Source organism: Oncorhynchus mykiss, chromosome 30 (assembly GCF_057628025.1).
Source record: "Oncorhynchus mykiss isolate SJ-2025 chromosome 30, ASM5762802v1, whole genome shotgun sequence".
NCBI lineage: Eukaryota > Metazoa > Chordata > Actinopteri > Salmoniformes > Salmonidae > Oncorhynchus > Oncorhynchus mykiss.
Window position 1 is genome coordinate 40,786,049 of NC_143051.1, and position 16,405 is coordinate 40,802,453.

A 16,405-nucleotide genomic window follows, 5' to 3' on the forward strand; every position below is an offset into this window, starting at 1 on the left:
TCAAACTTTTTTAACAAATCAAAAACTGAAAAATTGGGCGTGCAAAATTGTTCAGCCCCTTTAAGTTAATACTTTGTAGCGCCACCTTTTGCTGCGATTACAGCTGTAAGTCGCTTGGGGTATGTCTATCAGTTTTGCACATCGAGAGACTGACATTTTTCCCATTCCTCCTTGCAAAACAGCTCAAGCTCAGTGAGGTTGGATGGAGAGCATTTGTGAACAGCAGTTTTCAGTTCTTTCCACAGATTCTCGATTGGATTCAGGTCTGGACTTTGACTTGGCCATTCTAACACCTGGATATGTTTATTTTTGAACCATTCCAATGTAGATTTTGCTTTATGTTTTGGATCATTGTCTTGTTGGAAGACAAATCTCCGTCCCAGTCTCAGGTCTTTTGCAGACTCCATCAGGTTTTCTACCAGAATGGTCCTGTATTTGGCTCCATCCAACTTCCCATCAATTTTAACCATCTTCCCTGTCCCTGCTGAAGAAAAGCAGGCCCAAACCATGATGCTGCCACCACCATGTTTGACAGTGGGGATGGTGTGTTCAGGGTGATGAGCTGTGTTGCTTTTACGCCAAACATAACGTTTTGCATTGTTGCCAAAAAGTTCAATTTTGGTTTCATCTGATCAGAGCACCTTCTTCCACATGTTTGGTGTGTCTCCCAGGTGGCTTGTGGCAAACTTTAAACAACACTTTTTATGGATATCTTTAAGAAATGGCTTTCTTCTTGCCACTCTTCCATAAAGGCCAGATTTGTGCAATATACAACTGATTGTTGTCCTATGGACAGAGTCTCCCACCTCAGCTGTAGATCTCTGCAGTTCATCCAGAGTGATCATGGGCCTCTTGGCTGCATCTCTGATCAGTCTTCTCCTTGTATGAGCTGAAAGTTTCGAGGGACGGCCAGGTCTTGGTAGATTTGCAGTGGATTGTATTTATCATCATTAGTCATTTAGGTCAACATTGGATCATTCAGAGATCCTCACTGAACTTCTGGAGAGAGTTTGCTGCACTGAAAGTAAAGGGGCTGAATAATTTTGCAAGCCCAATTTTTCAGTTTTTGATTTGTTAAAAAAGTTTGAAATATCCAATAAATGTCGTTCCACTTCATGATTGTGTCCCACTTTTTGTTGATTCGTCACAAAAAAATACAGTTTTATATCTTTATGTTTGAAGCCTGAAATGTGGCAAAAGGTCGCAAAGTTCAAGGGGGCCGAATACTTTCGCAAGGCACTGTATATGGGGTGGCAGGGTAGCCTAGTGGTTAGTGCGGAAGGTTGCAAGATCGAATACCCGAGCTGACAAGGTAAAAATCTGTCGTTCTGCCCCTGAACAAGGCAGTTAACCCACTGTTCCCCAGTAGGCTGTCATTGTAAATAAGAATTTGTTCTTAACTGACTTGCCTAGTTAAATAAAGGTAAAATAAAAATATGCTGAGCTTGTTGGATGCTTATCCTTCACTCTGCAGTCCAACTCATCCCAAACTATCTCAATTGGGTTGAGGTCGGGTGATTGTGGAGGCCAGGTCATCTGATTCAGCACTCCATTACTCTCCTTGGTCAAATAGCCCTTACACAGCCTGGAGGTGTGTTTAAGGTCATTGTCCTGTTGAAAAGCAAATGATAGTCCCACTAAGCGCAATCCAGATGGGACGGCATATCGCTGCAAAATGCTGTGGTAGCCATGCTGGTTAAGCAAAGCACCATCACACCACCACCTCCATACTTCACGGTGGGAACCACACATACAGAGATCATCCGTTCACCTACTCTACATCTCACAAAGACACGGCAGTTGGAACCAAAAATCACACATTTGGACTCATCAGACCAAAGGACAGATTTCCACCAGTCTATGTCCTTTGCTCGTGTTTCTTGGCCAAATCAAGTCTCTTCTTCTCATTGGTGTCCGTTAGTAGTGGTTTCTTGGCAGCAATTTGACCATGATTGCCTGATTCACTCAGTTTCCTCTGAACAGTTGATGTTGAGATGTGTCTGTTACTTGAACGCTGTGAAACATTTATTTGGGCTGCAATCTGAGGTGCAGTTAACTCTAATGAACTTATCATCTGCGGCAGAGGAACTCTGGGTATTTCATGTGGCGGTCCTCATGAGAGCCAGATTCATCATAGCGCTTGATGGTTTTTGCAACTGCACTTTCAAAGTTCTTGGAATGTAAAGTAATGGACTGTCGTTTTTCTTTGCTTATTTGAGCTGTTCTTGCCTTAATAATAATACTTGGTATTTTACCAAATAGGGTTATCTTCTGTATACCCCCTTGTCACAGCACAACTTATTGGCTCAAAGCATTAAGAAGGAAAGAAATTCCACAAATGAACTTAAGAAGGTGACTATCATGAAGCTGGTTGAGAGAATGCCAAGAGTGTGCAAAGCTGTCATCAAGGCAAAGGGTGGCTACTTTGGATATCTAAAATAAAAATATATTTGGTTACTGCATAATTCCATATGTGTTATTTCATAGTTTTGATGTCTTCACTATTATTCTATGTCAGAAATAGTACAAATAAAGAAAAACCCTTGAATTAGTAAGTGTCTAAACTTCTCTCGTCTCTGTAACTGTCTCTTTGGGTCTCTTCATCCTCCCTCTCTTTCTCATTCTTGCTCTTTTTCTCATCCTCTCACTCTCTTTCCCTACATCGCTACAGAGGTTTTACTGACCAGCTGCGTAAGATCTCTAAGGATGCTGGGATGCCCATCCAGGGCCAGCCATGTTTCTGTAAGTACGCTCAGGGATCAGACAGCGTAGAGCCCATGTTCAGGCACCTGAAGAACACCTACGCTGGCCTGCAGCTCATCATCGTCATCCTACCTGGAAAGACCCCAGTCTATGGTACAGACTAGACACTGTTTAATTTTGTTTTACATTTGATGAATTTGTTTTTTTACTTTTATTTTCTAAAAACTCTATTCACATACTATTTATTTGTATGTTATTTCCATAGCCTGAGTATATACAGTACCAGTCCAAATTTTGTACACACCAGGGTGTTTGTTTGTTTTGACTATTTTTTATATTGTAGAATAATAGTGAAGACATCAAAACTATGAATTAACTAACACATGAAATCATGTAGTAACCAAAAACGTGTTGAATCTAAATATATTTAATATTTTAGATTCTTCACCCTTTGCCTTGATGACAGCTTTGCACACTCTTGGCATTCTCTCAACCAGCTTCATGAGGTAGTCACCTGGAGTGCATTTGAATTAACAGGAGTGCCTTAAGTTCATTTGTGGAATTTCTTTCCTTCTTAATTTATTTGCGCCAATCAGTTGTGTTGTGAAAAGGTAGGGGTGGTATACAGAAGATAGCCCTATTTGGTAAAAAACCAAGTCCATATTATGGCAAGAATAGCTCAAATAAGCAAAGAGAAACGACAGTCCATCACTTTAAGACATGAAGGATAGTCAATCTGGAAAATGTCAAGAACTTTGAAAGTTTCTTCAAGTGCAGTTGCAAAAACCATCAAGCGCTATGATGAATCTGGCTCTCATGAGGACCGCCACATGAAAGACCCAGAGTTACCTCTGCCGCAGACGATAAGTTTATTAGAGTTAACTGCACCTCAGATTGCAGCCCAAATAATTGCTTCACAGAGTTCAAGTAACAGACACATCTCAACATCAACTGTTCAGAGGAAACTGAGTGAATCAGGCGTTCATTGTCAAATTGCTGCAAAGAAACCACTACTAACATACACCGGTAAGAAGAAGACACTTGTTTGGGCCAAGAAACACGAGCAAAGGACATTAGACTGGTGGAAATCTGTCCTTTGGTCTGATGAGTCCAAATTTGAGATTTTTGGTTCCAAACACCGTGTCTTTGTGAGATGCAGAGTAGGTGAACGGATGATCTCTGCATGTGTGGTTCCCACCGTGACGCATGGAGGAGGAGGTGTGATGGTGTGGGGGTGCTTTACTGGTGACACTGTCCTTGATTTATTTAGAATTCAAGGCACACTTAACCATCACAGCATTCGGCAGTGATACGCCATCCCATCTGGCTTGCGCTTAGTGGGAATATAATTTGTTTTTCAACAGGACAATGACCTTAAACACACCTCCAGGCTGTGTAAGGGCTATTTTACCAAGGAGAGTGATGGAGTGCTGCATCAAATGACCTGGCCTCCACAATCATCCGACCTCAACCCAATTGAGATGGTTCAGGATGAGTTGGACTGCAGAGTGAAGGAAAAGCAGCCAACAAGTGCTCAGCCGATGTGGGAACTCCTTCAAGACTGTTGGAAAAGCTGGTTGAGAGAATGCCAAGAGTGTGCAAAGCTGTTATCAAGGCAAAGGGTGGCTTCTTTGAAGAATCTCAAATAAAAATGTATGTTGATTTGTTTAACACTGTTTTTTTTGGTTACTACATGATTCCATATGTGTTATTTCATAGTTTATGTCTTCACTATTATTCTACAATGTAGAAAATAGTACAAATAAAGAAAAACCCTTGAATGAGTATGTGTTTTCAAACTTTTGACTGGTACTGTATGTGCCATGTACAAGATGGTATCAGGTGTAAAATGGTTACCTGTGTCCTACAGCTGTAAAATAGTTCCCTCTTTCCCACAGCTGAGGTGAAGCGGGTTGGAGACACCCTCCTGGGCATGGCCACTCAGTGTGTCCAGGTGAAGAACGTGGTAAAGACATCCCCTCAGACCCTCTCCAACCTCTGCCTCAAGATCAACGTCAAACTGGGGGGCATCAACAACATCCTGGTGCCACACCAACGGTAACGCACAGAGTGAAAGAGTGTGTTTCCACTGGCAGAAAACCCCTATTTGGGTGATTTGAAAACACTTATGTGCTATTTAGCAGAGATACATACACTAAGTATACAAAACATTAAGGACACCTTCCTAATATTGAGTCCCCCCCCCCCCCCCCATTTTCCATCAGAACAGCCTCAATTTGTAGGGGGATGGACTCTGACACCAAGGTAAAATACCTTGTAAAAGCATTCCACAGGGATGCTGGCTGGCCCATGTTGACTCAATGCGTCCCACAGTTGTCAAGTTGGCTGGATGTCCTTTGGGTGGTGGACTAATCTTGATACAAATAAAATGTCACATGCGCCGGATTCAGCAGGTGTAAGCCTTTCAGTGAAATGTTTACTTACAAGCTCTAAACCAAAAAGTGTTAAAGTATTTACTAAAATAAACTGAAATAAAAATAATAATAATAATTAAGGCGCAACAATAAACTGACAGTAGCGAGGCTATATACAGGGGCTACTGGTACCGGGGCACAGGTTAAATCAAATAAAATGTATTATTTAGCCATTCTTACATCAGCTGATATCTCAAAGTGCTGTACAGAAACCCAGCCTAAATCCCCAAACAGAAAGCAATGCAAGTGTAGAAGAACGGTGGCCAAAACCTAGGAAGAAACCTAGAGAGGAACCAGGCTATGAGTGGTGGCCAGTCCTCTTCTGGCTGTGCCGGGTGGAGATTATAACAGAACATGGCCAAGATGTTCAAATGTTCATAAATGACCAGCATGGTCAAATAATAATAATCACAGTAGTTGTCGAGGGTTTTTCATTTGGCTTTTCATAGCCGATCATTGAGTGTATCTCTACCGCTACTGCTGTCTCTAGAGAGTTGAAAACAGGTCTGGGACAGGTAGCACGACCGCTGAACAGGTCAGGGTTCCATAGCCGCAGGCAGAACAGTTGAAACTGGAGCAGCAGCACAGCCAGGTGGACTGGGGGCAGCAAGGAGTCATCATGCCGGGTAGTCCTGAGGCATGGTCCTAGGGCTCAGGTCCTCTGAGAGAGAGAATTAGAGAGAGCATACTTAAATTCACACAGGACACCGGATAAGACAGGAGAAGTACTCCAGATATAACAGACTGACCTTAGCCCTCTGACACATAATCTACTGCAGCATAAATACTGGAGGCTGAGACAGGAGGGGTCAGGAGACACTGTGGCCCCATCCGATGATACCCAGGGCCAACCAGGCAGGATATAACCCCACCCACTTTGCCAAAGCACAGCCCCCACACCACTAGAGGGATATCTTCAATCACCAACTTACCATCCTGAGAGAAGGCCGAGTGTAGCCCACAAAGATCTCCGCCACGGCACAACCCAAAGTTAGTCGAGGTAATTAAGGTAATATGTACAGTTGAAGTCGGAAGTTTACATACACTTAGGTTGGAGTCATTAAAACTCATTTTTCAACCACTCCACAAATTCTTTAGTTTTGGCAAGTCGGATAAGACATCTACTTCGTGCATGAGACAAGTAATTTTTCCAACCATTGTTTACAGACAGATTATTTCACTTATAATTAATTGTATCACAATTCCAGTGGGTCAGAAGTGTACATACACTAAGTTGACTGTGCCTTTAAACAGCTTGGAAAATTCCAGAAAATGTCATGGCTTTAGATGTTTCTGATGGGCTAATTGACATAATTTGAGTCAATTAGAGGTGTACCTGTGTATGTATTTCAAGACCTACCTTCAAACTCAGTGCCTCCTTGCTTGGCTGTTTCATCCTTGGGAGCTATTTCCAAACACCTGAAGGTACCACGTTCATCTGTACAAACAATAGTATGCAGGTATAAACACCATGGGACCACGCAGCCGTCGTACTGCTCAAGAATTAGACTCGTTCTGTCTCCTAGAGATGAATGTACTTTGGTTCCAAAAGTGCAAATCAATCCCAGAACAACAGCAAAGGACCTTGCGAAGATGCTGGAGGAAACCGGTACAAACGTATTTATATCCACAGTAAAACGAGTCCTATATCGACATAACCTGAATGGCCACTCAGCAAGGAGGAAGCCACTACTCCAAAACCGCCATAAAAAAAGCCAGACTACGGTTTGCAACTGCACACTGGGACAAAGATCGTACTTTTTGGAGAAATGTATTCGGGTCTGATGAAAAAATAATAGAACTGTTTGGCCATAATGACCATCGTTATATTTGGAGGAAAAGGGGGAGGCTTGCAAGCCAACGAACACCATCCCAACCGTGAAGCACAGGGGTGGCAGCATCATGTTGTGGGGGTGCTTTGCTGCAGGAGGGACTGGTGCACTTCACAAAATAGATGGCATCACGAGGAAGGGAAACTGTGAATGTATTGAAGCAACATCTCAAGACATCAGTCAGGAAGTTAAAGCTTGGTCGCAAATGGGTCTTCCAAATGGACAATGACCCCAAGCATACTTCCAAAGTTGTGGCAAAATGGCTTAATGACGACAACAGTCAAGGAATTGGATTTGCCATCACAAAGCCCTGACCTCAATCCTATAGAAACTTTGTGGGCTGAACTGAAAAAGTGTGTGTGAGCAAGGAGGCCTTACAAACCTGACTCAGTTACACCAGCTCTGTCAAGTGGAATGAGCCAAAATTCACTCAACTACCAAATACTAATTGAGTGTATGTAAACTTCTTACCCACTGGGAATGTGATGAAATAAATAATAGCTGAAATAAATAATAGCTGAAATAAATCATTCTCTCTACTATTATTCTGACATTTCCCATTAAAACAAAGTGGTGATCCTAACTGACCTAAAACCGGGAATTTTTACTAGGATTAAATGTCAGGAACTGTTAACTGAGTTTAAATGTATTTGGCTACGGTGTATGTAAACTTCCGACTTCAACTCTACATGTAGATAGAGGTAAAGTGACTAAGCATGGATAATAAACAGAGTAGCAGCAGCATAAGAAGGGGGGACCATGCAAATAGTCCAGGTAGCCATTTGATTAGCTGTTCAGGAGTCTTATGGCTTGGGGGTTGAAGCTGTTAAGAAGCCTTTTGGACTTAGACTTGGCGCTCCGGTACCACTTGCTGTGCAGTAGCAGAGAGAACAGTGACTAGGGTGGCTGAAGTATTCGGCAAGTTTTTGGGCCTTCCTCTGACACCGCCTGGTATAGAGGTCCTGAATGGCAGGAAGCTTAGCCCCAGTGATGTACTGGGCCGTACGCACTACCCTCTGTAGTGCCTTGCAGTCTGAGGCAGAGCAGTTGCCATACCAGGCGGTGGTGCAGCTGTAGAACTTTTAGAAGACCTGAGGACCCATGCCAAATCTTTTCAGTCTCTTGAGGGGGAATAGGCATTGTCATGCCCTCTTCACGACTGTCTTGGTGTGTTTGGACCATGATAGTTGGTTGGTGATGTGGACACCAAGGAACTTGAAGCTCTCAACCTGCTCCACTACAGCCCCGTCGATGAGAATGGGGGCGTGCTCGGTCCTCTTTTTCCTGTAGTCCACAATCTTCTCCTTTGTCTTGATCACGTTGAGGGAGAAGTTGTCATCCTGGCACCACACTGCCAGGTCTCTGACGTCCTGTCTATAGGCTGTCTCATCGTTGTCGGTGATCAGGCCTACCACTGTTGTCGTCGGCAACCTTAATGATGGTGTTGGAGTTAGGATTTATGTGCCTTGTGTTTGTCGCTCTCTCCACCCAGTCCCTCAGTGTTCCAGCAGCCTGTTATCTTCCTGGGGGCCGACGTCACTCATCCTCCAGCCGGAGACGGAAAGAAGCCATCCATCGCAGCAGTCAGTTTCTTCCTGTTTCCATTGCCACTTTCCTCACAAACACTGCCTTGTCTGTCTATCTAGTTGTCAAGGGGTCTGAGGCATCTAGTACATTGGTAATCTACTCGTTTGTTTTGTTACCCAGACCCCTACAATGGCATTCTGAAACATGGTGTCAGAAGTCATGTTTCTGACCATCTCCCTCTCTCTGGCCCTATCCAGGTGGTGGGCAGTATGGACGCCCACCCCAGCAGGTACTGTGCCACAGTGAGGGTCCAGAGACCCAGACAGGAGGTGATCCAAGACCTGGCCTCCATGGTGCGGGAGCTCCTCATCCAGTTCTACAAGTCTACCCGCTACAAACCAACCAGAATCATATTTTATAGGGATGGTGTGTCAGAGGGACAGTTCAGACAGGTTAGTTAAAATACTTATGACCTCCTTCAATCTCTCATTTAAAGTTTACAGCTAAGCCAAAGGATATCCCTATGTTGAAATGCATTTATTACAAAAGTCTTAATCTTAAATCTTTAGCTATTGGTCATCAACCCTAAATTCTTCACTGCTCGCCACTCTTTGCTGATGTGTTGACTTCTCTCTGTGTGGCAGGTGCTGTACTATGAGCTGCTGGCCATCAGAGAAGCCTGTATCATGTTGGAGAAAGAGTACCAGCCGGGCATCACCTACATTGTAGTGCAGAAGCGCCATCACACACGACTCTTCTGTGCTGACCGGAACGAGCGGGTAAGGGGTGCTATGGATCTCTCGTTGTACATTAACGATTTACTTTGCTAGGTATAGATTGGTTGTTGAACTGTTTTTAAATGGAGTGTTTATTTGGCAGGTTGGACGGAGTGGTAACATTCCTGCAGGCACCACTGTGGACACAGATATAACCCACCCCTATGAGTTTGACTTTTACCTCTGCAGCCATGCAGGAATACAGGTGTGTGTCAAGACTCATACCAGGGTTGTGTTCAATAGCATTTTATTAAACTAAGTCAGCATTCTTATTGGACAAGTTCAGGTAGTATCTCCTGCTTATTTCTCCCTAATGTTGACTCTTGCCGTCATATTTTCTCAGAGGTTTATCGGCTTCTATTAATTTCCACTGAACTTCATTGTCAGTGTTGAATCAATGCTGGTATTCTCTCCATGGAACCTGCATTGTCCCTGTGGTATTACTGACTTCGCATACTCCCTCCAGGGTACCAGCAGACCTTCCCACTACCATGTTCTGTGGGACGACAACTGCTTCACGGCTGACGAGTTCCAGCTGCTCACCTACCAGCTGTGCCACACCTACGTCCGCTGCACCCGCTCAGTCTCCATTCCCGCGCCAGCCTACTACGCCCACCTGGTGGCCTTCCGCGCCCGTTACCACCTGGTGGACAAAGAACATGACAGGTGGGGGGATTCATTTCATTGTGATCAGTATACTTTTCTGTGGGGCTAAAATCAATGTCTTGCTGTTTATCAGGTAAAAATAAACTGGAGGTCGATATCATGTATTGACTTTAAAATGTTCATTCAAGGCTCTCTCCCTCCCTTTCTGTCCTTTTCCCTTTCTCGTTTCCCCACTTCCTTCTCTTGAACACACGCAGTGCGGAGGGCAGCCACGTCTCGGGGCAGAGTAATGGCCGAGACCCCACAGCCCTCGCCAAGGCTGTTCAGATTCATCACGACACACTGAGGACCATGTACTTCGCCTGAGAGTTGGGTGTTGGGAGGGGTATTCTGTCAGCCTTGTCAATCTCACATTGGACCCCGGGCTGGCACAGCTCTGGTCCTGACAAGGGGATGCCAAGCTGCTAAAGGCAACAACAACTACAACAGCCAGAGTGGAGTACAGAAACGTTATGCAATACGAAACCAGCCAATCCTCTCCCGGCCTGTTCTCTTCTGCTGTGTTTTTAATTGATTATGGATTGTCTCTGATATTGCTCCTTGAGCTGTGCAAGTCATGTCCTCGCCTTACAGGTTTGACAGCAGCTCAACTTTTGCTTTGTGTTACTTTCAAAATGCCAGAGTGTAGAAGACAAGACAGGGGAATTGATAAGGATGGTTTCAGGGTGTGGGGGCATAGCAGGTCCAGTGAGGATCAGTCTTGTTTCCTCAACAAAGTGATGAATGATATGCTGACTTGTCTATCCAAGGGGTTCATTTGTATAAGTTGTCCTCTTTATACATGTCTCCGTTAGCTTGTTGTTGTATGTGCGTCTTATGTTCTGTAGAGGTCTGATTGCCATGATGATGCCCGTTTGTCAAGAACGCTCGTGAATCACAGCTATGCCATTTTTCATACGGCAAGCTGCTCGCCCAGTTACTCTACTCTCTCTAAGCCAATGGTGACTTACTTGTAGTCAATGCGCCAGTCAAAGTTTAACACTGCATTCTCTATCAATATCAACAGAGTTGTTGTTTTTTACATACAGCCACAGCCATTGTTTTAGGGATTACCTGTTAAGTACTGTTAGAATATCAACCCTACCCACATCATGGACCTACTCAGAACCTTTACAGAGTTCACTGTGGTAGCTACAGATTTAACTTTTCCTTAGTTTTACTCCTGCTATTTTAAGAGATTAGTCTTATTTAACATTCATTTTCAGCAAATAGAACACCGTTAGTTTGTCTGTCAATGGCCGAAGAGGTTTTTCACATTTTTAACTAAGGAACTGATGATGTCATGCAATCCTTAAGTGCAATACGTCGTTAATGCAGAAAGCCGGTCCAATGGTTAACATGCCAATTTGATATTTTTGGGCCATTATGATCGGACATGGGCAAGTTATAACGGATAAAGAATGTAAACTGGGCCAAAAATTTATGCCATAAAATTGTTGTGGGGGTGACAAATGACAAAGCTTTTTTGTAAATTGGGTGAATGAGTGCCTGTTTTGGGTGTGAAGAAGAATTTGAAAGACAAAGGGTGTATTTCTTTTCGTTAGAGCGCCTGTGAGATTAGTTAGTTTGTTTAGTTATACAGTCATATTACTTCATCCAAGCATTACTGTAAGCATGATGTGTTGTCCAGGACTGTCTGGGGTTAGAGAGCAGAGCGGGTGTGGCTGCATTGATTCAGTTTCATGATTTAGTTTTTAATGTGAATTATTATTGAGTATGTAGACTGACCAATTGAAGGTGGGGGACAGTTAGCTAACGGATCTGTCTCATTCATTTTAACACTGGTGGTAGGATTCATTTTGCACTGTTAAAAGTAAGCATTCATATTTCAGAGTTTTATCAAGCCATTTTGTCACATTGTATTTGAAGGGCATTGTCTCTCCATTTGCCTTGCTGTGAAGTATCCTCCAGGTGAGGCTGTTGAGTTTCATCTCGTTCCACTTGGACCAAACCAACGTGCCTGGGGTCATCTGCTTGGGGAATGGATTGTATGGGCCTTGTCTAACTGGGATACAGTTGATCCCTGCTCTCACTGCCTTTGCAAAAGAAGCAGCCACGTTGTAGCATGGCCGATGTTTTGCCACACTCATTGTCCTATAGCCACGTGTTACCAGAACAAAACTAGCTGCTATACTACATTTTTATTTTGTTCATATATATTTGTACAAAGAGACTATAAGAATGACAATTTACTGCACTTAAAGATGCATGTGTTTCAGGTGAGACACATGCCCTGGTGCTGAGAGATGCAGTTTGTTATGGGGGGGTTTAGTAGACAGACTGTCTCTTGTAGTCAGAGATTGAGATTCATTGGGTGTTTTTCAAGGATCAGGAGTAACAATAGAGAGTACTCTCTCACTATGATACAGGGGACATACTTTAATTCCCAGAGGGTACGATTGTTTAGTAACATGGTTTACACCGGTTTGTGGACATCAATACAATACAGCTCCGCCCCTGCGGTTTGTGCGAATTGTCACAGCTAAAATTGTTACTTTCTTGCAAGATGTCAGACATTACCAGCATTTGATTTTACTTGAACAGCATAGGTAGGATCTGATCAACTGCAACTGTGGGCTAATGTGTAACTGCCCTGCTTGTGTGAATAATTTAAGTCTGTACAGCAGTAGTACAGGAAGGAATTCGCTCTACACTCACGTTGCCACGGAATCGACCTCTAGAGCCAGTGGGTCGGGTTTTGCATCTAGGAGGCAGAGCATTGGGAGCTTGTGCTGTGTTCGTAACCAAGTGGAAGGTGGGAATTTACCAGTTGTGAAGTTATAAATACCATTTGGAGGCGTTCACACACTTTTAACTCATTGAGAAATGCCGATTTTGTCTAATGTCCAACAAGCTGCGTAAACCATAAACTAAAAGTACAGCTACACTACAAAATTATGTGGACACCAGATCGTCGAACATCTTTTTCCAAAATCATGGGCATTAAAATGGAGTTTGCCCTCCCTTTGCTGCCATAAGAGCCTCCACTCTTCTGGGAAGGCTTTCCACCTAATGTTGGAACATTGCTGAGGGGACTGAGGGGGCTTCCATTCAGCCACTAGCATTAGTGAAGTATGCATTAGTGAAGTCGGGCACTGATGTTGTGCGATTAGGCCTGGCTCGCAGTCGGCCTTCCAATTCATCCCAAAGGTGTTTGATTGGGTTGAGGTCAGATTCGTCCGTTGGACTGCTAGATAGTGAAGAGCGATTCATCACTCCAGAGAACGCGTTTCCACTGCTCCAGAGTCCAATGGCGGGGCGATGCTTTACACCACTCCAGCTGACGCTTGGCATTGAGCATGGTGAACTTAGGGTTGTGTGCGGCTGCTCGGCCATGGAAACCCATTTCATGAAGCTCCTGACGAACAGTTCTTGTGCTTCCAGAGGCCGTTTGGAACTCGGTAATGAGTGTTGCAATCGAGGACAGACTATTTTTACACGCTACACACTTCAGCACTCGGTTGTCCCTTTCTGTGCTCTTTTGTGGCCTACCACTTTTTATGTTGTTGCTCCTAGGCGTTTCCACTTCAGAATAATAGCACTTATAGTTCACCAGAGCAGCTCTAGCAGGGCAGAAATGTTATGAACTGACTTGTTGGAAAGGTGGCATCCTATGACAGTGCCACATTGAAAGTCACTGAGCTTTTCAGTAAGGCCATTCTACTGCCAATGTTTGTCTATGGAGATTGCATGGCGGTGTGCTTGTTTTTATACACCTGTCAGCCACGGGTGTGGCTGAAATATCCAAATCCACTCATTTGAAGTGGTGGCCACATACCTTTTATGTATATATAATGGATCATGGTTCCAATCAAATTAGTGTTCAAAAACCATATTAATAGATACATGTTTTGTTTTATGTTTTGTTGAACAGGTAATTTCCTTAGTAGGTGATGTCAGAGGTCACCATGTGTGAGATCGGCTTGATAGATGAATTTCACACTAGTAATTACTGGTTGGAGGGCCATTCCAGTGGATTTTCCCCAGTCGAATGTGGTAAATTCACACTTGGTTACGAACGCAGCATCATTCTGAGGCAGGGGGGTAATACATGGCTATATAATGCACTACTTTTGACCAGGACCCATAGGCCTCTTGGCAAAAGTAGTGCACTATAGGGAAGTAGGGTTGCATTTGAGGTTGAACCAGGCTCCTTCATGTGTTGCCCCCCCCCCCCACTAAAAGCTGGACATCAGATGCCTTCTTTTGTTATTCTAATGCATTTTTAATTCCGAAATGGAGATATATTTGTATATTTAAAATATGGAATAATATAATGAGCCACTTATTTTTGCTAATAAATTCTAGAAAAGTAGAACAATAGTGACGATAATAATGAAATAAAGACCATAGTGATATAGTCACTGATAATAATCCAAATGTAATAATTCAATAGACTGTCGTTTATTTCCTGGTTGTTAAAATTCTAGTAGTTCCCCTAATTTCAGTTTGTGACAAAACAAGCAAGAGAATCATTGTACCATCTAAACTGCTGTGAAATATCTTTTTAATAACCAAAAAAATTGGCTTTTTGGCTTTTTTAAGCTGGTGTACAAAACTGAAAGTAAACCCGAAACTTAAGAACGGGAAGCCTAGAAAAAGTGCACATAGAATAGATCAACCGCTTTTTAGACTTGCTTTCAATGAGTGACAGATCTATAACTCACATTTCTATGTGCATTTGGTCGAGTCGCCAATGAAGTTACATATTGCAGCTTTTAAAGCAAAGCGTGTCATATCGAAGCTACATCTGCTGCATTTAAATGACCTACTGTGTGGGGGGGGGGGGGGGGGGGGCATGTTTTTTTTGTGGCAGCTGTTGTCTTGTGACTGATTGGATGAACCTCCTGCTATTTCCCATCACCCTCCTCTCTGTTCAATGAACTAACAATCTCTGGAGAGTAGCCTAGCTTCCATTCAGTAGGTTCCATTCATCTCACAGAGCCTGGTCTTCTAGAACCTGTAGTGAATGTGACCTACATTTTGATTGATTTCCTCCAACATTTGACTGTGTGCATCCCTCAAAGTTTTTCTTGTGGAAGGAGTGAAGGTTTTATCCTTGGACAGAATAGTCTGTAGACTGTGCCTTTTCCTGATGGTGCTGAAAACAAGTAAATCAAAGAGATCTTACTTTCAAAACGTTGAGGGCAATATGCCTATGTCTACATTGATACGTATATATTGATACATGACAATTTTGTGTGGGTGCCTGGGTGTCTGTTTGTGACACTGACATACAGTATAAGAACACAATAATATGCAGAACCAACCAGTTTTGAGGTGTCAGGACCAAAAATGCTTATGGGGATGGTAAGGTAGGCAGGCACTCGCATGGCACAACCAAAAAAGTAGCATTTAATAACTGGGCATGACACTATAGTGGATATTTTAGACTGCCACCCTCCTCAGGTGGAAAATAGTTTTCTGTAATGCATGGGATTTCAAACCCTGGTTCCCTTTGTTTAAACCTTTAGTAGATAGATGTTCAGTGATGGTGTTCTACCCAAAGTGAACAGCAATAAACAAAGTGATCTTTAGGCTCTGAGCAACTAGCTGTTGGGATTACACCAGGGGGTGCTTCCCAAATGGCACCATATTCCTTATAGTGCACTACTTTTGACCAGAGTACCTCTTCTTTTGAATTACTATCCCGTGAGAGCCACTTTGCATACCATTTGACACATGTTGATGCTAAATTCTTTCAAACACCTTTGGTTATGTCCCAAATAGCACCCTATTCTCTTTTATAGTGCACTAATATTGGCTCTGATCAAAAGTAGTGCACTATATAGATGGATGGAATAGTGCAATTTGGGAAGTAACTCTGGTGAACCCAACCATTTATTCCAGGCCTAAACAAAAATGCATTCTATTTGTTTAGAACCACTGCTCTTGCATGTATACATTTCTTCTCAATATCTTACAGCTAGAGGTTTACAGACAGAGAACAACATGCAATTTTGCCACAAGAATGCCTGCTTGCCTAGGAAAGAATTCCTCTGAAAATCTCCAAACCCTGCACCTCTTCTTGTGGTTGGCTGCATATCGTACTTATTCATAAGATGCAAATGACAAATTCATTTGGTAACAATATGCAAAAAAAATTGCAAATATAATTTTTTGTCTGTGATGCTGTTTAGCCTTTTTATTTGGTTGTCATATGTAATAGTTTTAATTAAAACAATGTATGAAATCTGTTGGTGTATTCATTGAGCGACTGGATAAGTGATGCATGTTGACTCTTGCAGTTTTTTCTGCTTCATTCCTAGCCAGACTGAGATACTGTAGCTACGGTATTCAACTGTGATGGGGTGTTACACTTAAGTGTACGATTCTATTAAGCATTTCTTCATTTAAATGACTTAGTTGTACTTCTAGAACTAGAGTAAGGCCATAGTTGGCTTCACAGAAAAGAAAAGCATATAGGGGAGCACTAATGGCCCAGGATACAGCATACATTTATTTC

General features: G+C 43.0%; 1 protein-coding gene across 4 annotated transcripts in view; it reads left to right on the forward strand.

Annotated features, from left to right (window-relative positions):
- The window catches only part of LOC110530849 (protein argonaute-3), a 45,280-nt gene extending 29,148 nt beyond the window's left edge, over nucleotides 1-16,132 (forward strand). For 2 of the 4 annotated variants that reach the window (XM_036971833.2, XM_036971834.2), the window contains exons 12-19: nucleotides 2,672-2,856; nucleotides 4,602-4,761; nucleotides 8,463-8,553; nucleotides 8,755-8,949; nucleotides 9,142-9,276; nucleotides 9,377-9,478; nucleotides 9,740-9,939; nucleotides 10,137-16,132. In XM_036971833.2, the coding sequence (XP_036827728.1) occupies nucleotides 2,672-2,856; nucleotides 4,602-4,761; nucleotides 8,463-8,553; nucleotides 8,755-8,949; nucleotides 9,142-9,276; nucleotides 9,377-9,478; nucleotides 9,740-9,939; nucleotides 10,137-10,245 (1,177 nt within the window). In that variant the 3' untranslated portion in view covers nucleotides 10,246-16,132. Of the gene's footprint in view, nucleotides 1-2,671; nucleotides 2,857-4,601; nucleotides 4,762-8,462; nucleotides 8,554-8,754; nucleotides 8,950-9,141; nucleotides 9,277-9,376; nucleotides 9,479-9,739; nucleotides 9,940-10,136 lie in introns of those variants that run through there. The other 2 variants (XR_016493689.1, XR_016493688.1) reach the window with 2 other exon arrangements.
- Nucleotides 16,133-16,405: the final 273 nt, after the last annotated feature.